The 27,660-nt window shown below is 38.0% G+C and overlaps 1 protein-coding gene across 2 annotated transcripts in view; it reads left to right on the plus strand.

Moving 5' to 3' along the window:
* The first annotated feature begins 11,258 nt into the window (after window positions 1-11,258).
* Window positions 11,259-27,660, plus strand: part of SLK (STE20 like kinase) — a 42,237-nt gene continuing 25,835 nt past the window's right edge. For both annotated transcript variants that reach the window (XM_081158245.1, XM_081158246.1), the window contains exons 1-4: window positions 11,259-11,994; window positions 21,545-21,709; window positions 23,769-23,817; window positions 24,148-24,297. In XM_081158245.1, coding sequence (XP_081014371.1) covers window positions 11,845-11,994; window positions 21,545-21,709; window positions 23,769-23,817; window positions 24,148-24,297 — 514 coding nt within the window. In that variant the 5' untranslated portion in view covers window positions 11,259-11,844. The remainder of the gene's footprint in view (window positions 11,995-21,544; window positions 21,710-23,768; window positions 23,818-24,147; window positions 24,298-27,660) is intronic.

Below are 27,660 nucleotides of genomic sequence, written 5' to 3' on the forward strand. Positions count from 1 at the left end.
TCAAAAGGTACAAACTTCTAGTTACAAGATGAATAAATTCTGGGGATCTAATATACAGCATTGTGGTTATAGTTAACAATTTTGTACTAGACATTTGAAAGTTGTTAAGAGAGTAGATCTTAAATGTTCTCACCACAAAAAAGATATGGTAATTATGTGATAGAGTAGTTAGCTAACAGCTCTGTGGTGATCACTTTGCAATATGTAAGTGTATCAACATGTTGTACACCTCAAGCTTACACAATGCTATATTTGTTAATTATGGAGAGGGAGGTTTTGGGGAAGGCAGCTCTGAGACTGAGATAAGCATCCTGAAAGTTTATTATTTGGAGAACCAGGTTGGGTCCAGCACCTGTGGAAAGGAAGGGAAGGAAGTAGGACTGGGCAGGGAGGAAGCGGACTGTGAAGTGGACTCAGCAAAGGCCTCCACTGAGCCCGTTGGGATCTCTGGAGTTGGGATGGCCCCTCAGGGTTGTCCTGCATCGGGGCACGCGAGCCAGGCCTTGATGTACCCTGGCATCAACAAGTCAATGGATGAGACAGAGGATGTGACCTGGGGAGAGGGGACTCTTTAGCCGGGTCATTTCTGGAGAGGACTGTCCCCACCACCTGAGGGAGTCAGTCTTTCAGTCCTGAAGTGGGTAGTGGGTGATACATTTAGCACCACTTCTGTAGCAAAACCAGTTTTCTGTCATTCTGCACAGTGGCGCTTTAAATTTGTCAATAAAACCCCAGGTAGCCCTTTCAATGACAAGTGATACAGCTAAGAATAGCACTGGCTTTCGGCTCTTGCTCCTCAGCTCTGGCTTCTTATAGTAAAATATTGACCAACATTATTTAGCTGCTGTTCCTCCTGAGTGTTTAACTTCCCATGTTAAGCAAATTGTAAAAGACAAAATGTCTTCTATATCAGAAACAACACTGTTTTTTTTTTGTTGTTTTTTTTCTTTCAATATTATTTTGTACTGGTTTCAGATGTACAGCATAGTGGTTAGACAATCACATACTTTACAAAGTGTCCCCCCAGACATTTCCAGTACCCACCTGGCACCATACACAGTTATCGCAATATTCACTGTTCTTTTCTTTAAAAAAAATCCTGCTTCCACCCTCTCATTGTTTAAGGCTCATTGAAGTAGTTCTAAATTCTCTGATTAATTTTCCACCTGCTCGTGGGAATTAAGGGAATACTGATTTTTTTCCTTCCGTGTATGTAGCACACAAGTAAGAAATATTTCGACTATACAGAAACCTTTGTTCTTCAACAAGTGGTGTTTCATTGAAGCTGAAAAAGCACATCACCTTATAGTGCTTTTATATTACTAATCGAGCCCGCTTGTTTTGCCAGCTCAGTAGGGTGAGTAATTTGAAAATAATTCAGTTGGCCTGGTTTACAGGAGTGTACCACACTGTAAATGAGTTTATCTGGGGAATCTGGATGCTATCAAAACATAATGGAACACAACCTCCCTTTGAAAAAGTAAATCATGCAGCTTGAGGGGAAGACAAAGGAAAGCCCTCTGGGAGAGAGCTAGTGCTTCTGAGTTTGTTGGTTTAGCAAGATTGGTTCTGGGGTTGGATGGAAGTAATACTTGGCTTCAAAGCAGTCTTGATCCTTTGGTAATTCCCTAATCCTTGTTTTTATGTGAACCAGCAAACATTGGAAAGGCAAAGCTGTAGAACAGAATTAGGATGGTCTCCTGAGTGAGGCAGAAAGTCTCAGTGGGTGCACAGGACTTGCAGTTCCACTGGAAGCCTATGTTTCAAGGACTTCAGAGAATATTGATAAGAAGCAAAATGTTCCACAAATCTGGGTATAATTATTGGTGCTAACCACAAGTATAAAAACCACCAAAGCGCTTCCATATTATAGGAAGAGTCACAAAAATGGGGACACCTCGCCCATTTAAAGGACATGTCTGAAGTGCCATGGAATAGGACAGAACCTAAGATAACAGAGAAGATAGGAAAGAGAACCACCGAGATGTTTAAACGACAACACTGAGGTCTAAGTCAGAGGCCAGCACTATCACTGTTTTATAAATCATCTTAGTTAAAACAGAAAACGGTGTCCCTTTGGGGAGACAGACTCACAGGCTCTCAGCCTAGTTATTAAAATATGGACTGAATTTCAGCCTCCCCTACCCTTTCAGGGGTGTGCTTTTGTGTGGTGCACAAAATCCAAACACCTGGTCTTTCCACAAGCCAAAGAGAAATCTAGAAACCAGAATTTCCAACTTGTTTGTTTTGGGAGTGAGGTGATTAAAGTCAGCACAGTTTGAACACAAAAGTTCAAACAGAAAAGAACTTTTCTAGCAAGCAGGCACGGATCAGGGCAGATAAGGCTTGGCAGTGAGGTCACGGGATGGAAATCAGGGCACCGTTGACCTAGGCAGGGTATATCCGAGTGGAATGAGGAAGACTGACTGCAGAACTCTTCTGTCCCAGGGGTCAGGCTCTAGTAGAGGATCTGCAAGGAGAATGATGACCTGGGGAAATGGTCAGTATTCTAGTCTGTGTCATGCTGCACTTGGAGGCTGAAGTTTTTATTCCAACATTCCCTCGTGCTGAAGTGATACATCTGAGCTGAGACACAGGGGAACTGAATGTGTGGGGAGGGGCAACTTGGAATTGGTCTTTGATAAGAAAACCAAAACAAAGCCTCCACTTGATTTTGAGTGGTGACAATAAAGAATGAACTTGAATTTCACTAGACATGCGACAGGATATAAGCTCTCAATTTATCTGCTTCAGTCCAATGCTGTTGTTAAGGCCCGGACAAATCTATAGGCAACACAATAAATTTGTATCAGTATATTAGAAGTATGCTATGTAGTTCAATTTAAGATCAAGTGAGAATTTAAGGAAACATGGAAAGCATTCTATAAAATTCAACATCTAAGTATACATTGCTATTAGCTTCCAAGTAAAAACAGAGTTTATGGTTTTTTGTTTGTTTTTTTGTTTTAACTTACGTAGCCATTGATCTTAGGAACTTTGAAATAACTACTGAGATGCCACCTAAGTTTTTTAACTGCCATTAATTTTTCATAATTAAAAAAATTTCATTAGGCAAATTTACGGTATTTTGCCTGATAACCAGGATTGACTATATTACATATGAATTTTCCAGTTCAAACTATCCTGATGTTAACTCTGCAATTTTAAGGGTTAAAATTTCAGTTTACTGAATTATTGAAAGGTTAGTCTGGTTTTTTTTCAGTCTGGTCCATTTAACACCAAGCTTGCAAGATGGTACTTTACAGATTCTGGGTTAAAAATCTTTGAGAAATACTGGATACTCTTGAGCAGAAACACAAAACACATTAGACCATTAAAAGTTCTCTAGCAAGCCCTGGCTTGTGTGGCTCAATTGGTGGGAGTGTCATCTGGGTACACCGAAAGGTCATGGGTTTAATTCCCGGTCAGGGCACATACCTAGATCGCAGGCTTGATAGATGTCTCCCCCCCCCCCCCCCTCTAAAAAGCAATGAAAATGTCCTTGGGTGAAGATTTTTAAAAAAATTCTGGTGTAAGACAAACTTTAAAACTTTATTTAACCAAGAATTTCCCCCAAGTTCTATGGCTATAGTACTCTTTTTTAAAGCAAAACTTTGATTTACTTAATATTATTTCAGTCATATATATTGCTTAACAAACTTTCCGACAACTTGGTGCCTTAAATTAACAGCAGTTGCTTATTTACTTCATGAATCTGTGGGCAGGGATCAGTGGGGAAGGCTTGGCGCTTCTCCACTTGATGTCAGCTGGGGTCATTTGACTAGAGGCTGGATGATAACTTCAAGATGCTTTACTCACATGGCTGGCACGTTGATGCCAGCTGTTAGGTGGGAGTTCAACCAGGACTGAGATCTCTCCACATGGGCCTTTTCATGGGTTGTTTGGGCTTTCTCAGAGGATGGTGGCTAGTTTCCAAGACTGAGTGTCCAAGTGAGAGGAAGTATAAACTGCCAATTTCTTAAGGAATGGGTCTGGAAACTGGCAGTGTCACTTCTGTCGTATTATATTGGTTAAGCAGTTATAGCTCTAAGATTCACAGAGTACCCCTCTCCTCACCCCTCACCTCTTGACAGCAGTTTCAAAAACATGTAGTCGCTATATGTTAAAATTATACATGCAGAAAAGCATATGGATAATAAGAGCAGAGACTAGTGAATTTTTGCATAATAAACTCACCCAGCCTGGCCTGTGTGGCTTAGCAGTTGAGCATTGACCTAGGATCCAGGAGATCACAGTTCAATTCCCAGTGAGAGCACATGTCTGGGTTGTGGGCTCACTTTCCAGTAGGGGGCGTGCAGGAGGCAGCAGATCAATAACTTTCTCATCATTGACCTCTCTCTCTCTCTCCCCCTCTCCCTTCCTCTCTCTGAAATCAATAAAGACATATTTAAATAAACAAATAAACTCACCTATGTAATCAGCATCCAGAAGTATCCCCCTGTGTTTTCTTCTGTGTTCTCTTCTAGCCACTAACCCCTCAAGGGTAACCAACATCCTGATCTCTAATACTAAAGTTTAGTGCAGGGTTTCTCAGCCTGAGCTGGATAATTCTTTGTTGGAAGTGGGGATGGGGAACTGTCTTGTGCATTGTAGGATGTTTAGCAGCATTCCTTACCCCTACCTACCGGATGCCAGTAGCACCCCCTCTCCCAGTTGTGACAACCAAAAAAGTCTGCAGAAATTGCCAAATATCCTGGGGAGGGGGTATGTGTGTGTGTGTGTGTGTGTGTGTGTGTGTGTGTGTGTGTCAAAATCACCCTCAGCTGAAAATCACTGGGTTAGAAGATAAGATCTGTCTTTTATTATCTGTCTACATCCCACTTAACCATTGAGAATATAAGTTCCAAGAGGCTGCAGGTTTTTGTTTATTGTTGTTTTTTTGGTCCATTTTGATTCTGATTGTCCAGTCATCCCTGCTGGGGTATATAGCAGGATACTGCCTAGCATATAGTAGAAAATTGAGACCATCTGTTGAATGAAGGAGTGGATGAAAGGTGGCAATTCTAAATAGTTATTTAAAGAGTCAACTCTGGAATCCATTTTTTTCCAGCTGACCCCTTGATCACAGATAATTGGTTCATTTTCGTTAGAAATGGCCATTTTATAAAGTTCACATGGATAAAAACTCGAAAATAGAGAATGGCTCTAATAGGAATCTATATTGGTTAATTTCCTCCTGCAGCAGCATGAAACATGAGCCAGAGAAATAGAAAACTTTGTGATTTCCCAGACAAACAGGCAGTGTCTTGTGACTGTAATAAGCCACAGATTTTGCTTTCTAATTGTTGTGGCAGCTTTGTGAAACAGGAATGCGCAGTAATAAAGTTTTCATTAAAAATCTGCTGCTCTAAAGGTTAGAAGAGTTAAGGAGGAAGATTTTAAGACGATAAAGAACTTGTTATTATAGGGAAAACCTGAAAATGTGTTTTGGAAGGCAGCCACTGACATTACTCTGAAATCACCCCAAGGCACATGACAGGCTTTCTTATCTTACTAGGTGCATTTCCGAAGGGTTATTCCAAAAATAGTTTTGAATGGAATCAGGATTCTCAATGAATTTTGACAGATAAGTCCTTCATTCTGAAATTCCTAACTGCATTTATTTACTTTTCAGTCATAAGTGTGTCAGAAAAATGGACACAATTACCAGGATATGTATTAGGCAACTAAAGGTGGGGGCAAAATGAAAACAGAATTTTACAGTTACAAGGGCTCTTAAAGATCATATTGAAGAAGCAGTCTACTACCAAACTCATATGTTAGCAGTCATCCTATTTTCTGAGTCATTCTGAATTGTTTCATCTCCCTGAAGCTACCTCTGTTAAAAGTGAAACTGATGCCCTGGCCTATGGTATGGTTCAGTTGGTGCACCAAAAGGTCACCGGTTCGATTCCGGTTTGATACCCAGTCAGGGTTCAATCTGTGGAAGGAGGCAACTGAATATCGATGTTTCTCTCATTCTCTCTCTCCCTTCTTCTCTCCCTAAAAAAACCCCCCCAAACCAACCAAACATATATATAAAAAGAAAAAACCTTAAAAACAAAATGAAACTCATGGGTAAGCCTCAAAGTGTACAGTAGTGACTTGCCCCCAGAGCTAGTTAATGAGGGGACAAATAATTTTGAGACAGTGCTCAAAATGATCACATCCAGCTTGCTTGCCTTATGAAACAAAGAAGAACTGCAATACATAAAAGTATGGAAACAGAATAGCACAAAGGCTTTTATTAACTCAAAGGATTGGCTGCCTGAAAGATGCAGCTAATGTCTGAATAGAATAAATTCAACACTGACCTCCCAAGTCCTTAACGTTCAAAAGATTATGGTATCTAAATTTTTAAACTGGAATTTGAGTGCCGCTTGTAACAGAAGTATGTCTGTACAGTTTTTATTTTTTAATTCCCCCAGGATTTGAATATGTTAAGACTTGCCATTACCCTGCCAAGTGTTTATGATTCATTGCAGCAGAAGCAGCTAGGGATGAGGAGAGGGTGGGAGTGTGAGTGCAACAGTTCTGTATGACGCAGAAAGGGACATGAAGTAGAAGTGAGGATATTTTTAGATTCTCTTTTTGAAACAAAAATAGCTTACCAGGTAATTTGTTTTCTTTTAAAGTAGAGGGGAAAAAATGGCCAAAAATCCGTTTTGGAATTTTCTGAATGACACACACTCCTATTTCAGAAGAATGACTGTCATGATTGCAGGTTACTTTTTAAAAATACCTGAGAAAAAATTTCTTTCTAAAAATATAACTCCACAAGGATAGGCAAATGTACTTACACCACAGTCCTTGTACACCAAATGAATTTGCTGCTCCCATGTAACCTATGCAGTAGCATTTAAAGAACTTGGTAGTGCCCGGCAGGCATGGCTAAGTGGTTGAGCGTCGACCCATGAACCAGGAGATCACAGTTTGATGATGTTTCTCATCACTGATGTTTCTCTCTCTCCCTCTCCCTTCCTCTCTGAAATCAATAAAAACATATTTTAGAAAATAAAGAACTCAGTAGTAGCCCTGGCCCTGTAGCACAGTTGGTTAGAGCATCATCCCGTCCCGATAGCCAAGGTTGTGGGTTCATTCGATCCCAGGTACGGGCACAGACAAGAATCAACCAATGAGTGTATGGATGAGTGGATGAGTGGAACAATAAATTGATGTTTCTCTCTGTCAAATCAATAAGTAAATTGGAAAAAAAAGAACTTAGTAGTAAATTTGCTGCCTAAATTAGAAACAAGGAAGGGAAAGGAATTGACATGCAATTTGCTTTCAGTAGGTATAAAGTTCTTTCATTTTCATTCATTATTCAACACAAATTTATGGAATAGGAAGATACGGTATTGGGCTAGATGCAGGGGTTGTAGGGATGAGCAAGACACAGTCCCTGTCCTCAGAGTGCTCTCAGTCTAGAGGGAGAAACATATACATATCATTACACATATACTCAGACATACACATGCCTACACACAAATGTACCCTCAAATACCTGTATACATATATAGTCACACACATGCTCATACACAAACATGCATGCTCCCATACACTTCCACACATGCACACATATACACACTCACATATAAACACATATACAGTATACACATATACCTATACATACACACTTACACACATACACCCTTGGGGGCTAACAAAGGGGGGTCAGTGAGTAGAGTACATTTTCAAGTTAAGAAGGAAAGGAGAAATAGCAGTGGGTGGCAACAGCCCTGTGAGATAGTTATTACAGAAGCTTAGTAAAGCTAAGGAGACAGTCTTAGTTGTTCAACGCTAGCGACTTTGGTTTACCAAGACCTGGATTCCAGTTCATATCTGCTATTATTATCTCTGAGTAATCTTGTCTCAGTTTTCTTCGCTTTTATGGGGGTTATTTTAGAACCTATCTCATAGGGTTGATATGAGGCTTAAATGAGATGATATGTGTAAACCACTTAGCACAGAGCTGGCATGTAGTAAGCAGTCAATACATATTCAATTTTTAATTAAAAATGTTTTTTATTGATTTTCAGAGAGAGGAGGAGGGAGGGAGGGAGAGAGGGAGAGAGAAAGAAACATCAATCTTTTGCTCCACTCACCCATGCACTCATTGGTTGATTCCCACAGGTACCCTGATGGTGATCAATCTGAAACCTTGGCCCATGGGGGATGCTCCAACCAACTGCTCCAACCAACTGAGCTGCAGGGCCAGGGCTCAATTTTTAATTTTTAGCGATATCCTTATTATTTTAGTGAAAGTTAGTTACCTAGAAAATTGTGAAGATAGTTCTCCCCTCACTGAGCTGTTAGTGAGAATGTCTTAAACTATTTTTAAGGTGAGTGGAGCCAAAAAATTGTGTATTATGTGAATATTTTACATGGCCACTGGTTAAACTTCACTTTTAAAGGTTTAAAAATTCAAGGAAGCCAAACTATGATTTACAAATAACACAAACATCTAGATATCAGGGTCATTACTGGGAAAATCTGAATCTGTCTAAATGATATTTCACCTGTATTAAATAATTTCCATGGCTATAACTTCATGAAAAAAATGTATAAGCTACTATTAACTTCATCATTTCACCAATGTTAGACTTGATCACCTCATTTATACAATATTAACAATGACACTTGATATTATTCTTTGATATGATGAGGCAATTCATAAAATAAGACAAATTGGCCAATATACATATGAAAAGGTGTTATATCACTCATAATCAGAGAATTGTAAATGAGAGGTTATTTTGGGCTATCAACTTGACAAAGATTAAAAAGATGAGATAATACCTTGGTGCTATTGAGGGTGTGGTGAAACTGGCACTCTCATATATTGCTAGTAGGAGTGTAATTTAGTACAATATTTCTACAGGCCAATTTGGCAATACAGCTTAAAAACTATTCTGAATATGGTCTTTGACTCAGCGACCCCACTTCTCGTATTTTATCTTAAGGAAATATAATCAGACAAATACACAAAGATGCTTGTACATGCATGCTCACTGTGGTATTGCTTATGATAACAAAAAATTGGAAACCACCTAAATGCCTACGAATAGAGTAATGCTTAAATAAACTGTGGTCAGGTTATACGCTGGGACCCCCATGCACATATTAAAAAGGATTGGATAGATCTATTTGTGCTGGCATGGAAAAATATATATATTCCATACTGGACACCATTTTTATATTTAAAAAATGTATGCATAGAAAAAAATCTGGTTAAATCTCTCTCTATATCTATATCTAACTTTTTAAAAGCAGCTTTATTGTGGTATAATTTACATACCATAAAATTCATCCTCTGTCAGTATACAATCCAATGATTTTTAGTAAATGTATACAGTTGTGCAATCATTACTACAATCAGGTTTTAGAACTTTTTTTGTTACCCACCAAGTTCCCTCATGCTCATAGGCTTAACTTTCACAGAGGTTAGGTTAGGACTGAAGTTGGGTAGGGAGAAGGCAGAGGGGACAGTTATAGGCAGCTTACTAGTTTATCATTTCTGTATTATTTGAATTAATTTACAACAAGTATATACTATCTTTTAATTTTTCAAAAACAGTAAAGTTTTTTCTATTTTGAAAAGAACAAAAAAAGGAAACAGACTTAAACCCTTTGACCCAAATTTGCTTCTGGTAATCTGCCTAAGGAAATAATCAAATATGTGGAAAAGGATTTGTAAACAGAGATACTTATCAATGTTTTATCTAAAATAGAGAAAAGTTCTATGTAACCTAAATATCTCATATTTGAAGGAAACAATTACTAATGGTACGGGAATATGAAAAGTGTAGAATGCAAACCTTTATGTTCAGTATAATTTAATCCACATTAAAAAAAGTTAATCCGCAGCCCAAAAGTCCTGTTTGGAAATATAATGCAATCTTACCAATGGTTATATCTGGATGGTAGAATTAAAGTACTTCTTATTTTATTCTCTGTGCATTTAAAAATTTTCCACAATGAGTATATATTACCTTTAGATCTAATGCCACCTACATAAATGATAATTAAAAATTGATTATTGTCGTCACAGGTGTATACATCTGTCAAAGCATAAAAGTGTGTATTTTAAATATGTATAGTTTGTTGTATATCAATTAACCTTAATAAAACCATTTAAAAGAAGAGGGATCTTGAAAAACAAAGTCATTCTAACCCTCTTACTGGAAGAAGAGCTTTGTTAGACTATTTTGGGGCTGGAGGGCAAAATGGTTGGGCATTATATAGATAGCAACTTGGCCTCTGCTCCAGATAACTTCCATTTATTCAAGGGATCTGCCTTCCTATTATATGCCAGGAATGTTGTCAGGTACTTGGATACACTGATGAGCAACAAGCCACTGCCCTGAAAGTGCTCCCTTTTGGTGGAAGACAGGAAGGCAGGTCACTATCTGGTAGATTCCAGCCAACACCCACATGGCCCAGGCAGTCTTCCACCAGTGCTGTCCAAGCGGCCAGGAAGCCAAGGCCTTAGGAAGTGGTCCAGATGGAGTCACGAAGGGTGGCACGGAAATACGGCTGAGGACGTGGCCAGGAGGAGGTAGATTACCCTCAAGGAGTGTCATGGTCATCACTCGAGAAGTGAGCTTAAACGATTTTTATATATCTACGGCTCTTACCTGCACACTTGTCACAACAGCAAGAACTCAAATTGAGCGTTTGCCTGTGCAGGCACCGCGCAAAGGGCTTCCATCCACTGCCTCCTTCACCCCTCTCCGTAATGAAGAAACTGAGTCTGGGAAAGGTCACCGCCCAAGGTCAGAGCTGGTACTCTCTGGCTGCAAGGCTCCCAGCCAGCACACATACTCCTCTCTCACTGCACTCCCGGACCCATTTGCGAGCGAAAAAGTCCACTTTCGGGCCCCCATCGGGACAGCTCAGCTTTCAGTCTTTACAGAGTCTCCCAGATCCAGAACGGAGGCAACATCCGCTAGCAAAACCAACAGGGTCGAGCCTGCCGGGGCAACTGCACCCCAGCCGTGGGCCGATACGGCGATAGGATTTTAGGACTTAGAGGGTAAATGGGGAGCAATCCTCAAGGAGCGACGAACGCCAGCGTCCACGTCGCGCCCCGCGCGGGACGCCCGCGAGCCCCTCCAGGCCGCCAGCGAGCGGAGCTCAGCGCGCGTGCGCGGGGCCAGAGAGCACGCCCCCCGCCCGAGCGCGCGGCGAGCGGGGCGCGCGACCGGGGGAGGCGGCGGGCGCGCTGCGGCACTGGCGTCGGCGCGGGCGCGCGCTCCGGAGCGAGGCAGTGTGGGCTGGGAAAGGAGCGGGGAGGCGTCGCTGGCGCCCGGGAGCTGAGGGGACGCGCGGGCCTCGCGCCGCGGGAGCGGACAGCTGCGGAGGGGACCCCGGGCTCGCGGCCCGAGGCGGGAGAGCCCGACCCGTCGACTGCTGGCCTCAGAGGTCGCTGGCCGGGTCCCTTGCCCGGAGTGGCCGCCGCCCCTGGAGACTCGCCGTGACACGGGCCTAAGCCGCGGCGACCGCGGGCGTCCGGACCTCTCGGATCCGTCGGGCCGGACCGGCCTGGCCGAGAGTGCGGGCAGGTGCCGCCCCCCTGAGGGCCAGCCGGGGGCGAGGCGCCCATCGCGCGGCCCGCGGGCCGGGCTCGGCGGAGGGACCGCCCGCGCAGCCCCCCTCCCACCCTGTGGGTCGGAGCCCGAGGCGCGCCCCGCCTTCTCCGGGGACGCCCGGCCGGAGCGGCGGGAGCCAGGAGAGCCCGCGCCCGCCGCCGCCCTCCGGGCTCGCGCGGGAGAGGAGGGAGGAGAAACTTTGCCTCTTGTTGTTTTAGCCCCTTAAGTGCCGGGAACTCTGTTGGGAGGAAAAATGTCCTTCTTCAATTTCCGTAAGATCTTCAAGTTGGGGAGCGAGAAGAAGAAGAAGCAGTACGAGCATGTGAAGAGGGACCTGAACCCCGAGGAGTTTTGGGAAATTATTGGAGAATTGGGCGACGGAGCCTTTGGGAAAGTGTACAAGGTAAGAGGGAGAAAAGGGGAAGTTGCGCTGGTGAGGTGGACGGCCGCCGTCCGGGGCGCCTCGAGGGGGTCTCGCCGCCCTTGCCCCGCGCCTGCCCCTCGCCTTCGGAAGCGTCCATCGGAACTTGACTCAGGCTATCAGCCGCGGAGCCGCCGAGACGGGAGGCTTCCAGTGAACAAAATGGGGCCTGGATGTAGTTGAGAGAGTGATTGCTGCAGGGAGGCGAGCTTACACAGGCTCCTCCGTCAGGCTTGCAAGGAAACGCGGGCGCTCTTCAGTTTACAGCAGGGGTCAGGTTGTGGCCTTCAGGTGTTTTAAAATCGTACTTACTCTAGAAACTCGTGGTACTTTTCAGTGGGTTTATAGTCGTGTACTAGCTGTATGCATGGTTGTACTAAAACAGTTTCTGTTTTGGAGCCCAGGGCATACACTTGGCTGTGTCAGTAGCTAACACATAAGCAGTCTCTTGGGATGGGAGCAGAGCGATGGCCACTTGCAGGCTCTTCTTGAGCTGGTCGCCTCACAACATACTATAAAATGGAGTGGGATTTCTGGTAGAAAATTGCCAGAAGACAACCTGCATATGGTGCTAGTTTCAAAGTAAGCATGGGCTAGAAGTCAGTACCAGTGCTTAAGAAATTAAAAACACACACAGATATTTTATATATATGTATATTTACTTTAGTAGAAAGAGCCTTGATGTTTCAACCTGAAGGCATTCGTGTTCATTGTTTACTACCCCAGAAGGGTATATGAATGATGTCATTGGAATATTTTCATCCTGAAGGGTGAGGTTTTTATGAGGCACAGGTTAGGGGGAAAGATCCACAGGGTTGCCTAGAAGTGAAAACATAAATAACTAATGTTTATACAAGACGTCACAGTTTTTAAAGCACTTGCACATAACTTGGCCCCTCAAAAGTCCTGTGAGGCAGACAGGGCAGTAGTATCTACATTTCACAGATGAGGACACTGAGACTCAGAAATTGTTCCGAGTCACACAAGTCACAGTCTAGATTTGAACTCGGGTCTTCTGACCCCTTATTTACTATTGGTTTTTTTTTTTACTTTAATGTCCATTGGTAAGAATGACAGAATTTTTTTCCTCCTTTCTAAGCATTAGCACACTTCTGCTTTTGCCCTGCCTCTGATGTATTTCACAGCCCCTTGTTTTTCGCACTTTACTCAGGCTGAAATACCCACTCCTATCTGTGTGCTTTCAGAACGCATTGTTCACATGGCTCCTGATGACAGTTACATATTCTAGTTAATATGTTTATGTTTTTTATGATAAAATGGGGTGCCATAATTATGATATACATTTGGGTTCATCAATTGCCTTAGCACATAGTGTATCTGTATATTTGTTGAAATGAAAATGTTACCTACATGCGAGTGCTATTGAAGTTATTGTATGTGTGAAAATTGGCAAAGTAAACTTCAGTGCTTGTGTGCAGGGTAGAGAATGGGTTTCAACAAGAGGTAAGGTAGGAAGGAAGGGCTTTTAGTGCAGTGGGAAGGTCACTCCTGGGAATTGTGCTTTAGTGCTGGCTGTCACAAACCAGCTCTGTGGTCTTGGACAGAATACTTAACTTCTCTGGACTTCCATTTTCTTAGCTGGAGAATCATAGATTTCCCCAAACATTTGTTTAGAGTTCTTCACCCATTAGCATTCTGTGAGTATGCAGTTATCTAGGAAAGGCAAAAATAAATCCTCAAGACATCTGGAATCTGGTGTTTAGAAGGCAGTAGGTGATTATGGGCAGTTTTCATGGTATAAGTGTTTTGTTGAATAGAACACAGTAATATTAAGACATTGACTCTGGAGTTGTACTAGATCTTGGCTCCCTCAGTAGCAGCCTGTGAGCTTGGACAAATTATGTTCCGTGTCTCAGTTTCCTGATCAGTAAGACCTGCTCCTCAGTGTGTGAAAATTCAAGGAGATGGTAAATTTAAGGCACATAAAAAGGACCCAGTAAATGGTAGAAATTACTGTTATTATACTTACAACTTAGAAGCAAAATATAGGATGGGACGGGAAAAGGGACCTACGAAAATAGTGAACATTTTCTTATTTTTCATGGCACAGGATGATTGTGTGGACATGCTAATGCTGTGATTTAATTAGTTAATGACTTTCTGCGAAGTGTAACATATCTTTCTATAGTGAGACATCAGTTGAAAATTTTCTGAAAAATAAGAGACTCCATGTAGTTGAACATGAAAAAATTGTGTCAAGGATAATTTTTGTGGGCTTGATGACTATTTGTGTGATATTTGAAGAGCTTCAATCCTTTGTATCTTTTCATTTCACTATTCTATGCTTCTAAGTCTCTCAGATTTCTTTAAAAGAAAACTTAAACTTATCTGACCTGTTTTTTCTCTTTTTCCTGAAGGTTTCTGTTTTCCAACATAGTCTAGAAATTTTAAATTATAAACTTCCTTCTGTGTGGGGGAAAAAGCTCTTAAACCTTAATATTGTATGAAGTAGAAAACTATTTCTAAAATTGATTCTAACTATCATTTACTTATGGAAATTAGCAACTATTTTAAAGATTAAATTATAAACAGGCAATCATCTTGTATACCTAGTTTATTTAAAACATTTTTTCATCATATAGTTGCATACTTTCCACTCAGTTTAGCACTACACAAATCTGTCTTCCCTATTTTTAATCTATTTTCTCTTTTTTTAAGTCTGACTTTATTTATTTTTTAATTTTCTCTTTTCAATGTAGTATCATTTGACATGTAAATGAAAATATATCCCTCACAACTTTTTTGAATTTCTGTTGTTATTAATGGGAAAAACGGGGAAAATTATGCATTGAATTGAAGCTGACCTCCTGACTGTGTGCTGGATGGAAGTGATTCTTTTTATGGCACTGATAGGTGTGCACCTTTGAAAAAAATAGTGAAATATATCATCTTTGTATCGAAAAAAATATGTGTACATTTAGCAAATAATAATAAATTGAACTAATGTTAATCACCAGAGTCAAGGAATTCTGTTAGCACCCCAGAATCCCTCCCACCTCCCTTCTGAATTGGCCCCTTTCCCCTCCTAAAGGGGGAATGTATGTTTGTATCCCTAAATATTATAATTTAGTTTTGAATGCACTTGAACTTTATATGAATGGACTCATATTGAACGTCTTGCCCCTTTCAAAGTCAGCATTATGTTTGTGAGGTTCATCTTTGTTATCACCTGGAGCTGTAGTGACTTCATTTTCATTATTGCATAGAATTCCATTATATGGTTATATCACCAGTTATATACCATTGTACTGTTAATGGTAAATAATGGGTATATCAGTTGTTTCCAGTTTTTGGCTTTTATACACAACCCTGATGCATATATGCATGAGTTTCGCTAAGACTTAGGAGTAGAATTGCTGGGTTATAGGGTACTGTATCTTTAATTTTACTAGATGATGCCAAACCATACTAATTTACATTCCTACCAGCAGCTTATGAGAATTTCCTTGTTCTGCATCCTTGCCAACATTTGATATTGTCAGAATTTTTCAGTTTTGACAATCTGATGTTACATGTTTTTTGTTTTTAATGTATCTTTCTCTGACTACTAATAAGTAATTTCTTTCATATTTTTATTGGTAGATTGGATTTCTCCTTTTGTGTTCAGTTCTCTTGTTCATGTTCCTATTGGATGTCTTTCTCTTGTTTATTTGTGTATTTTGGATTTTAACCATTTTCCAAATCACTTTTTTACCTTGCCAGCTGCTCACGTTCAATTTTTACAGTTATGGAGCACTATGGGCAGGCTACAAGGAGGCAGAGGAAGAAAGGACTTGCACCTTTCTCTTTGTTTTCTGTGGGCTTCCTGTCTGCTTTCCTGTTACTGTGACACTCATCCTAGTGGAAATTCTTCACCCAGCAACAGGAGTTGAATCCAGTTAGTAATTTTTGCAGAACTCACAGAGGTAGCCTTATCATAACCCTTCCTAACACCAGCTCCAGTTGGCTGTTCTATCTTCCTCAAAAGTCCCATAAGACCCCTCTTCCAAGTTCAGAGACACCAGCAGCAGCTAAGCAGCCCTCTCTCCTCAGGGACCTGAGTTTCAGCTCTGCAGAACCTTTCCTCCAAGCTTCTTAGTTTTAATCATTCCAAATCCCTTCCCTTGGCTCCTCAGGTCCTAGGGTAGTAGCTTTTTCCTGCAGTTATTACCTCCACCTCCCATACTCTTCACTTCTCTATTTTTTTTAATTACCTAGTTAACAACAGAGGCAATAATTATATTAAATTCTCTCTATTAAAATAATCAATATGATTTCTTTTTCCTGGCTGGACCCTTATTGGTACAAAGATTAAATAAGCGAATAAATGGAGAGTGTAGAGAACAGTGCTTGGCACAAGGTAATTGCTCAACAAATAGTACCATCTAATAGCATAATGGATACTATTATATAGAGTAGCATACTTGAAATTTGAGGTTTTTATACCCCATTTCTTTGCAAAATACTAAAATTTCCAATTTACTACATAGCTCAAAAAACAACAGCCCCAACCACGTAAAGATAATCATTGAACTTTATTGATACCGATATGCTCAAATATCACCTTCTCAAATATCACCGTCTAACTTAACTACCCTATTTAAGTTGTAACTTCTTCCCTGTGCACCTCCTGCCCATTTCCTCAGCTTTATTACCTTAATTATTTTTTTCCACAGTACTAATCAGCAATATACTATCTTTTTTTTTTTCTTTTGCCTATTGACTGTCCTCTCCCTACAATTATAAGTGTCATGAGGACAGAGGGATTGTGTATATTTTTTATACCATCAACATCTGGAACAGTGCCTAACATATAGAAGGTACTCAGTCTCAGTAAGCATTTCTTGAAAGAATGAATTAATTTTAGCAGACCAGTTCTTGAGCATACTTTATTATAATAGACTTTTGTATTACATTTCTTTCTGAGAACAGACTTTTGTGGGGTGTTGTGTTTGTGTTTTCTGCAGCTCCGACTAATACCTTGCATGCAGTAGACGTTCGTGAACTGTGATTTGGCTTGTTTAGTTTTCATATTTTCTTATGCTTGGATGTCCTTATACACTGGACAGGAAGGGACCTCTTGTCCTGGTGGGAGGAGGAATATCTTTGAGTTCTCAGGCTTGAGAGCAAATAAATCATCCAAATCAGTAGACTCAGTCCTGGTGATTACTGAAGTGGTCAAATTCATCCCTTTTTATTCTTTGTCTTTTAGAGTCTTTTTTGTTGTTATCCTATTTTTTCCTTCCCCCTTTGATTGACTAACATCTCTGTGGTACTAAAATCATCTATATTTTCTGTGCTGGTCTTTCAGTGTTCAGCTGAGCATTTCACTAAAATGTATTTCCTATTATGAAAGTGTTATATATTGTCTTAGAAAGTGTAGAAAGAAAATAAGTGAAAATTAAAAAATTACGTGTGTCCTCACCACCCAGGGAGGTAGTTAAACGAGAGTAACATAAAAGGATGTAATTTTTACCCTATTTCATTTAGAACATGAAAGTGGTACGGGAAACTCAGTCAGTTAGGTTTCCCTGTAGCCCCTAGTTGTTTATGTAAAGTGGCCAAGCTCTAGTCCTGATTTATGAAAATAACTGATTTTTATGTGATCATGACTGATCTCTGAAAACATTTTATCAATTTAAAGTAATATCTCAGTATGTGGTATTCCATTCTTGTTTTTATTAACATTTGTTTAGTTATTTCATTAAGTCTTTATGTGAACTGTTTTCATGCTTTTAGGTAGTAGATAGATGAGACTGTTTCTTTTTAATACTAATATCCATTATATTTGTTTAAAATGTAGTATCACATGCTTATCAATGTTTATTTCAGTTTTGATTTTCAGAGTTATCTAGAACCAGATCCTGATGAATAATCAATTTATTTTCAAGCAATAATGTAGGAGGCACTATGCTTTCTAATGTAACTTTTATTTATTATTTATATGAAAACAAAAGGTACCATTGTTGATTTAATCAGTATATCCAGGGGAATGCAATAATAAAATTTGTTACTATAAAGAACTTTAGAGATTATCTAATGTTATTTCTTTCCCCTTCATGCTATTCCATTCACAAGGAAAAGACATCTTTAAAATCTCTCAGGACATGAGTAGAGCATGCAGAAGTAGGATGACTTTTAACTCCACTTACAATATCCTTAGTTTCCTACCACACTTTATATTTTATAATGTTCCTCTTCAAGGACAGCTCTTCTGGTCTCTTTCTTCCCAGAGTGTTACATTAAAAGGATGAGAGGAGGGCTTATCTTTCACTGGCTTATTTCCTCTGACTTAGGGGAGGGTGAGTTCTAATTGTTACTGACTCAACTGTAGTATCTTTCTTAGCGATACAACTTAATGCTGTATTTTTACCAGTTATGACAGACTTCTTGCTTTTTAATGCCTCTGAAATTGGGATTGATGCCTTAGTAGTATTGGTGGTCAGGTAGAGGTTATGATATATCTGTCACTGAACTTAGTTGTATCCCTGGTGTCATACAGTTGCAATCCCTTGATGTTTCAATTAATAAACTATTTAAGGACCTTTTGAAGAAAGAATATGAGTCCTGGTTGTCACTTAAAAATCTTTTAGCATCTGTGGTAAGATCAAGGAAGTGGTATCATCATTATAGTTGCAAAATGGGAGACAGTGGCTTCAAAGAAAATTTTGGAGACAGTAGTTAAGGAGCAGTGTTATATCACTGAAGCTTTTAATTTAATGGCCAGAGAATGATACTGTGTAAAACATAAACATTAGGTAACTCAGTGAAAAAGTGATTCAGAAGAGTAAAACTATATGAAGTATTTAATTTTTATGTATGAGCAAGGATAATAGATAAATAACAATTTTTGTCTAAAAGTTCTTTAAAAAGTTGTAAAAAAATTCTAAATAATAAAGTGTTGACATAGTTTAAGTGGAAATTTTTCTTCATTAGTGGAGTATAAGATAATGGTGTATCTTAAAAGGCATTGTAGATTTGTTAAAATGTGAGAGTTTAGAATATTCTTCTAGAGTGGTAGTGATGATCAGTATGAAGTTTTTTTGTGTGTGTGCAAAGCATTCTCTGAACCCTAAACATTAGGGTTACTTAATTAGTAATTAGTATTTTTGCCCCTATTTTTTCCTAAGGAAGTAAAACATAGCAATAATGTACTTAGAAAATGTTAAACAAAAGACTTCACAGCCAAAAGTTTTTTGAAAGAAATGTTTTATTGAGCCAAGTGCTAGCCAGGAAAGGACCAGGTCCTGGGGCATGAAGTCTAAACCACCGGCAGCATGGTTGGATGGAAAAGATGAGCGTGTATGTACTAGCATTGATGGGTGCTTTTATACCTTCTGTTTTGGGGAAGAAAGATATAAGTTGTTTTGAAAGAATTTACATTGGTTTCAGATAAGGGGGTGCGGGAAAAGGTGAAGTGGGGGCAGTTTTGTGATAGTTGTACAATCTATATGGAAGAAATATTTACTGGTTTTGATTAGTTACAGGCAGCAGTCCTGAAAGTTCATGCACAGCTGTCTAGTGATTGGCCAGTAGATCCTGGAGGCTGATACAAAGCTCCGACATATGTTCAGGAGTGTGGGCAGTCTTGTTGGCCCAGAGCTAACAGAGTGGAACGATTAATGAGTTGTTCTCTCTCCTGAGTTCTTTCTCTCTCTCTCTTGTCCACTGTAATTTAATTTAGGATGTACAGAATTTTCCTCTTGACAGAAATTCCCACACACAGGCTGACACCTGCTTTGTTTATTTTTTTCTTCATCATTGCCAGAGTTAGGCAATAGATCACTAAGAAATCTCCTGTACACTTTATAGATACTTCTTACACAGCTCTCCGTATGTGAAAATGGATGTGTAGTTTCTGTAAAATTACATACTTCTCATGTTTAATAAGTTGCCTTTTTCCCTGTTCACTGATGTTGTATGGCTACTATTCCATCTTAAGTAATATTAATTGATTAGTCAATTAATTTTGGCTGCAGAATGTTTCATTGTAAATTATATTGAACGATTTAAGCAGATTCTTGCGAGGGGACATTTAGGCTGATTCAGTTTTCCTTACCGTTAATAGTGCTTTGATGAATATTTTTATATATGCATATTTTTTATTTTGTTAAATTACCTTCTTATGATCAATTCTTAAAAGTTGAATTTGGGCATTTATTTATTTATTGAAACAGTAGCTTTTAAAAGTTTGATTTTTTTTTTCTGTTAAAGTAATATATTCAGTTTTGCTGCAGTGATAACATAATATTGAAATGTCTTTAAAAAACCTAATTAGTATTTTAAGATCTGATTAAGATATGCACTTGTATAATGCATAGCATGCATTAATTAATATTTATGTTTAGGCTCTCATTCAAAATAAGCATGTAAAAATAACAAGCCACTAACTGGGAGAAAATATTTGCAAAAGATATCTGATAAAGTACTATTACTCAAAAAGAACTCTTAAAACTTAACTATTAGAAACCCAACAATCTGATTAAAAATGGGCAAAAGATCTGGGCAGACACCTCACCAAAGACTTACAGATGGTCAATGAGTATATGAAAAGGTGCTCAACATCATATGTCATTAAAACAAGGAGATACCACTATACACCTATGTTGGAATGGTGAAAATCCAAAACACTAACACCAAATGCTGTCAAGGATGTGGCACGACAGAAACTCTCATTCATTGCTAGTGGGAATGCAAAATGGTACAGCCACTTTGGGAGAGAGTTTGGCAGTTTCTTACAAAACTCGACATATTCTTACCATCTGATCCAGTAATTGTGCTCCTTGGTATTTCCCCAAAGGAGTTGAAAACTTATGTCCACACAAAAACCTGCACATGTATGTTTATAGCAGCTTTATTCATAGTTGCTGAAGTTTGGCAACAACCACAATGCCTTTCATAGGTGAATGGGTAAATAAACTGGCTCATCTATGTAACAAACTGTTATTCAGTGCTAAAAAGAAATGAGCTGTCAAGCCATGAAAAGACATGGAGGAACCTTAAGTGCATGTTACTAAGTGTCAGAAGCCAATCTGAAAGGCTACATACTATATGATTCCAACTATAGGACATTCTGGAAAACCAAAACTATGGAGTAAAAGATCAGTAGTTTCCAGGGGTTAGGAAGAAGGGCGGGATGAATGGGTAGAGCATAGAGCATTTTTAGGGCAGCAAAACTATTCTTATATTATAGTGACGGATACATGACGTACTTTGTCAGAACCCATAGACTGTACACCAGGAGTGAATCCTAATGTAAACATTGGTCTGGTCTGTGGGTGATAATGATGTGTCAGTATAGGTCATTAATTGTAACAAATGCACCATTCTGGTACAGAATCTTCATAGTGGGGGAGGCTGTGCATGGGTACGTAGAAGCAAGGAGTAAATATATAGGAACTCTTTGTACTTTCTGTTCAACTTTCCTGTGAACCTAAAACAATTCTAAAAAATGAAGTTTATTAAAAAATAGAAAATAAAATTAAAAAAACAAGTATGCATTGAGACATTTTTTGATACTTACATTTTTTAGGCCCAGAATAAAGAGACCAATGTTTTAGCTGCTGCAAAGGTGATTGACACCAAATCTGAAGAAGAACTTGAAGATTACATGGTTGAAATTGATATTTTAGCATCTTGTGATCACCCAAATATAGTCAAGCTTCTAGATGCCTTCTATTATGAGAACAATCTTTGGGTAAGTGTTTTCTGTTAATCTATAGGAGTAGTCAAAATGAGTTAATTGTCCTAAAGAGGTCTGTGAGTTGTGAAAGCCTATTTTGTGTATAACCTCTTTCCTTTAGTTCCTTGTGTTGAGAGTTGATCTGCTAATGAGAGGGTCATTAACAACATAATTACCCTTAACTTCAACAGATACAGGGGTGGGCAAAAGCAGGTTTACAGTTACTTGTATGGAAAAAAGACATGCAGGTAATGGTTATTACAATAACTTTATTAACTCTGTGTTTTGCGACTCGCAGCTATAAACCTACTTTGCCCCACCCCGTGTTCAGATTGTGTATTTCAGATTGTACCATACATATTTCGTGATTGTTTGACATTGGACCCAAATGGAGAAACTTGGTTACGAATGTTGTTTCCCAAACTATGAAATTAGATGGCTTTCTCTTATTTTTTAAATTTAAGCATTTACTTAAATTTTTTTTAAAGTTTCTTGTTTTCCTAGAAATTGTTTATAATTTTATTACCCTAAACTTTTTCTAAATCATGTAATAAATTATAAAATGCTTACTAGAAATGTTAAATATTTATCTTCAATAATCAGACCCAGTTTTAGTATATGATGTAAGTGGCTCAAGCTGTATGTATAAATTACGTTCATTTTTAGAAAATATTAGACACAAATAGATATAGAAATAAAAATATTCATTATAATAACCAGTCACTTGCTCTGCACCAGTGCTTATTTAATCAAGAGAGTTTTTTGAAATTGAGGTTTTGTTTTTCTCCTTGAAGGAAGAAGCAAAGTGTTGTGAGAGAGGAGTAGGTAGTGCAGGTAATACCTGACTAGAAATCAAAAGCCTTTATTTTTTGATCCTGCTGTTGCTAGGTAGGAGCTTAAATAAATCAATTAACTTTTATGAGTCTGTGTACTCACTTACAGGATGAGTAATGATCTACCTCTCAAATTATTTTTTAAATGATTTAATGCATTTGAAATCAATTTGTAATTGGCAAGCATCTGTAAAAAATAAAGTGTTATTCTATAGAGGGAAAACAAGCTGGGAGCTGTACAATTTGTTAAGATTTGTAATTTTAAAAAGTTATAGTTATTATTAGCATGGTATCTTCTAATACAGTTGCTCAGGTCTCTAGCAAAATGTTTCCAGAGATTATAACGAAAATGAACTCCTAGACAATTTAATAAGTAGATAAGATATTTACTTGAGACTATTATAAAATAAAAAGTTGGACATTTGTGAAGGAACATTCTAGTGGGGGAGATAGAAAGTAGTGAACCAAAGCATCATAGTAAATATAAAATTACAACTGTGATAAGGCTTAAGAAGGAGAGGTACATGCTGATACGTATCACGGAGGTCTGGGAAGGCATCTATCAGGAAGTGAGAGCTGAGCTAGGATCTGAAACTTTTGTGTTTATTTTTTTTCTATTTTTTTTAAAACTCAAAGAAGTCTCTGTATTTTCAGAATTTATTCCTATTAGTAAAGCTAAAAAATACTACATTTCATTACTTAAATCACAATAGTTACCTTAAAAATGAGAGTAATAAAATCATTCAGGAGTGATGAAATGGATTATATTACTGTCCTGGCCCTGGCAGAGTTGCTCAGTTAGTTAATAGTGTTGTCCCTATACACCAAGGTTGGGTTTTGGTTCTCTGTCAGGGCACATACAAGAAGCAACAGGTGAATGCACAGATGGGTGGAACAGCGGGTCCATGGTTTTTCTCTCTCAAATCAATAAATTAAAAAAATATATATATATTCTCCTGAAGAAAAATTCTGTGCCGGTTGTTTTAGAGAAGCAGGGATACTAAAAATGGTGATTAACAAAAAAGCACCTACTTCCAGAATGTGTTCTCTTTGTGCTTTCTCAAATGTATATCATTAAGACTCCTAACACTTTGGACAAAGGTAATCTTTATGGTTAGCATAATATTGTTTCCTTAGCCCAGGTTATTTGATAGCTATTCTTTAATCCTTCTTGCTAAATTAAAGAAAAAATACTCAAACTCAGTGTTGTGTTAGACACATGCTTTTTTATTTGCCCACAGATCCTCATTGAATTTTGTGCAGGTGGAGCAGTGGATGCTGTGATGCTTGGTAAATACCTTTTTCTTTATGTTAATATCTTAAATTATACTTAATAAAAATAAATGGATTTCAAACATTTATACATATATCTTATTGATGGGTGAAGTTCAGTCAATTAAGAAATCAGCTTAATTGTATTTTTATATTCTTAGATAATTGTAATAGAATTCTAGAATTAAATGTTGAGTATAAATGTGACGAAAATAATCTTTTATATATATTCAGTTCTTCTAAAATAAATTCACTGTATACGATCCTTGACAGTGATGGTAAAAGTAAGAGTTTGCTGACATGTTTTCACTGTGTAAAAATGAAGATTTGTTTACTTTTTCCTTACAGAACTTGAGAGACCATTAACTGAATCCCAAATACAAGTAGTTTGTAAGCAGACCTTAGAGGCGTTGAACTACTTACATGATAATAAAATCATCCACAGAGATCTAAAGGCTGGCAACATTCTTTTCACCCTAGATGGAGATATTAAGTTGGGTAAGTTTATTCCCTTAAATAAAACATTTGAATTTGTGCTCTGAAATTTCCCCCTGAATGTATGTGACTTAATATTGTTTTGTTATGACTCAAATATGTGAAACATGGAGAATTAGTCCATATTAATCTTTTAAAATACTCCCTTGGATAAATAATTATTCATTAACTTCCAGATTTCCTAAGTATAGTCATCTAATATAAAGACACTTTAAAAAGAAAGTAAGAAAGGGTAGATGTTTATTTTCAAAAAGGCAAGCTTTTAAAAACTGGTTAATTCTTTTTTCCCCCTTAAATTTTTGTATGTAGGCTTAATACTTATTAATATATATTCTAACTTCATTTTTAATTCTAAAACTCATGTCTAATGAAGTTCTTTTTCCATGTTTAGTTTTATACTCTATACATATGGTATCTTGGCAAAACTAACAAAGTAACTAATCTTAGGTCTGAAAAGGATGCCTAGAAGAAGTATAAGAACTATAGTTTTTACTTTTGTTTTTTATGCTGAGGGAATAAATAAAACTTCATGAGAAGAAATAGATGTAGATTTAAATGGGAAATTAATTTCATGTATGTACATACAGATGGAAGATATAGTCCTCTTTAAGTACACCTAAGATTAAAAAAAAATCTTGTGATGATGTCTACATTTGTGTAATTGGAAGGACATTAAAAGGGAAAAATATGTTCAAAAAACCATATTGATAACAGTGATCATAGGCATTTCACCTTACTTTGCATGACATCAAAACAGGTATAATGTGATGTACTACATTTTAACCTTTATATTTTGAAGTAAACAGATATAGGAAACTACACAGACAACCTAGCTTAAGACAATGAATTGGTTCTCTGTCATCCTCAGTTGGTGACCAGTATTTTAAAAAATCATTAATTCATGAATTATTTTTATTTTATAGGTTTCAAGTCTTCCAATTTTTATCCTTATTGAAGCTCACATTATATAATCTTTTATTTGTTTTGTTTAAACATGTCTATTGATTTCAGAGAGAGGAAGGGAGAGGGAGAGGGAGAGAAACATCAACGATGAGGGAGTCATTGATCGGCTGCCTCCTGCATGCCCTCCACTGGGGATCGGTCCCGCAACCCGACCATGTGCCCCAACCGGGAATTAAACTGTGACTTTCTGGTTCATAGGTTGATGCTCAACCACTGAGCCTTGCCAGCCGGGTTTAATTCTTTTGGTTATTCCAGAAGTGAAATTGCTGGATCATATGGTGATTCTGTGTTAATTTTTTTGAGGAACCACCATATCATTTCCCATAGCAGCTTCACCATTTTATATTCATACCAGCAATGCATGAGGTTTCCAATTTCTCTGCATCCTTGCGAATACTTGTTATTTTTTGTATTTTTGATGGTAGCCATCCTGATGGGTATGAAGTGGTAATGGGTATGAATTCGTTGTGTTTATCTGCTCTTGCATTCCTCTTAGTTTAGTCTTTTTTTCTAAAATGATTTCTTTATTTATAATTTTAGTTAATACCACCTCATTTCTGAGTTTTTGTAATTCTGACTTATGCTACTCTTTTATGTCTTACCACACCCGAGGATATGTTTTATTGATTTTTTTTTTTTTTTTTAGAGAGAGAGGAAGGCGGGGGAGAGAGAGAGAAAAATCAGATCAGTCACCTCCCATACGTGCCCCAACTGGGGATCGAACCTGCAACCTAGGTATGTGCCCTGACTAGGAATTGAACCTGCAACCTTTTGGTGTGTGGGACGATGCTCCAAGCAACTGAGCCACCTGGCCAGGACTGTCTTAACATTTTTTTAAGTCTGGTAGCTCATTTTGAAATAGTTGTGATATAATTTTGATCCATTTTTGGTGAATGTTTTTCTGTAAATGTATTAAAATCTTATTTGAATAAAAGAACATACTTTTGAGTAAATTAGTGTATACTTTAAAAAATACGTATATTTTTGAAGATTTAGGAATGCAAAATAGTTTTGAGTTGGTTGATATTTAAAATAGTTTCAATTTCACTTTTATTAATTTGTAAATACACAGAACCTTCCATCTCTTTCATACCCTGAACAGTACTATCCTCAAGAACCATAGTACAATACCCAGATTTTTATGATCTTACTGGATCATGTCATTGCAAATGGAAATAAGTAGGTAAAATTCTATTTTAACAAACCAGTGTGTACATGTCACATCATTATAAGCAGAAATACGAAGCACATAGCAAACTTAATCTTCCCCTTTGCACAGAAAAGAAAGATGCCTTTTGTCCCTCTTTAGTTTATCTCCTGTTCATTGGGGCACTTAGAGAGGTATGGATGTTGACAGTAGACAGTTGTTTAGGCCTGATTCTGGACCCTCTTCCCAGGCATGTTCTGAGGGGAGAAAGTTAAAAAGAAGAATGTTGATAGATTCCAGGAAAACACTAGAATAAGTACTGAGCTGACTTTGCATAAGCACAGAACCTCTTGTGGCAGAATTTCATACTGTGATCTCAACTCCTTCCTCCAGAAATATAAGAAGCTTATAAGTAGAGGAGATGGAGGCTGTTAGTAGGGGTGAGGAGTCCTGAATAAATGTGTTTATATTGCATTTTCTGTAAATAGTATATTCCAGTTATAATATGTTCTGTTTTCTTATTTATTTAATTATAAAACATTAATTAAATATCTAATATTATGAAGGACTTTGTATATTAGGAAGTTTGAACTTCATTCCACAGGCAATTGGTAGCTGCTTATTTGTGTTTAAGTAGGAGAACTACATGGTCAAAAAAGAAAAAAGAGAACCATATAATAAATACAAATAATTAGATTACAAAGCAGTACTTAATGAGTTTTAAGAGTTCTATCAACAAAGTATCACAAAGGTTAGAATTATAGATGTGGTTAATAATAGTAGTTACCATTTACTGAGTATATATTCTGTGCCAGGCCTTGGGGCATGAGCACTAAATGCTGGATTTTGGTATTTATTTAATTTTGAGAATTGTGTCATGTCAAACACGAAACCTTGAAAGATATATGTATGTATGGCATGAGGTAATTTAGGCAGCAATAGCAGTTTTATGTTGCTATTAATGGTTGTCTGAGCTGTAAGCTTACAAGGTGGAGTTTAACAGCTATTAAAGCTATATTGTTGCTGTTCTCTATAATTTAAATCAGAAAACGTGGTTCCTAATTTTTCCTTTGTACTATAATTTTATGAGGAAGTTAGCAAGCCATATGCTGTCATAATGGCTGCTTTGGTATAATTTCTGTTTTTCACAGTATAGAAAAAATGTTTATGTCTATTGATTTCATTATAATGTAACACTAGTTGGCATTAGTTTTGAAGTGGATAGACTGGTTTATTTTAAAGTTACTATTTTTTCC

The sequence above is a fragment of the Miniopterus schreibersii genome (assembly GCF_964146895.1).
Source record: "Miniopterus schreibersii genome assembly, chromosome: 14".
Classification (NCBI taxonomy): domain Eukaryota; kingdom Metazoa; phylum Chordata; class Mammalia; order Chiroptera; family Miniopteridae; genus Miniopterus; species Miniopterus schreibersii.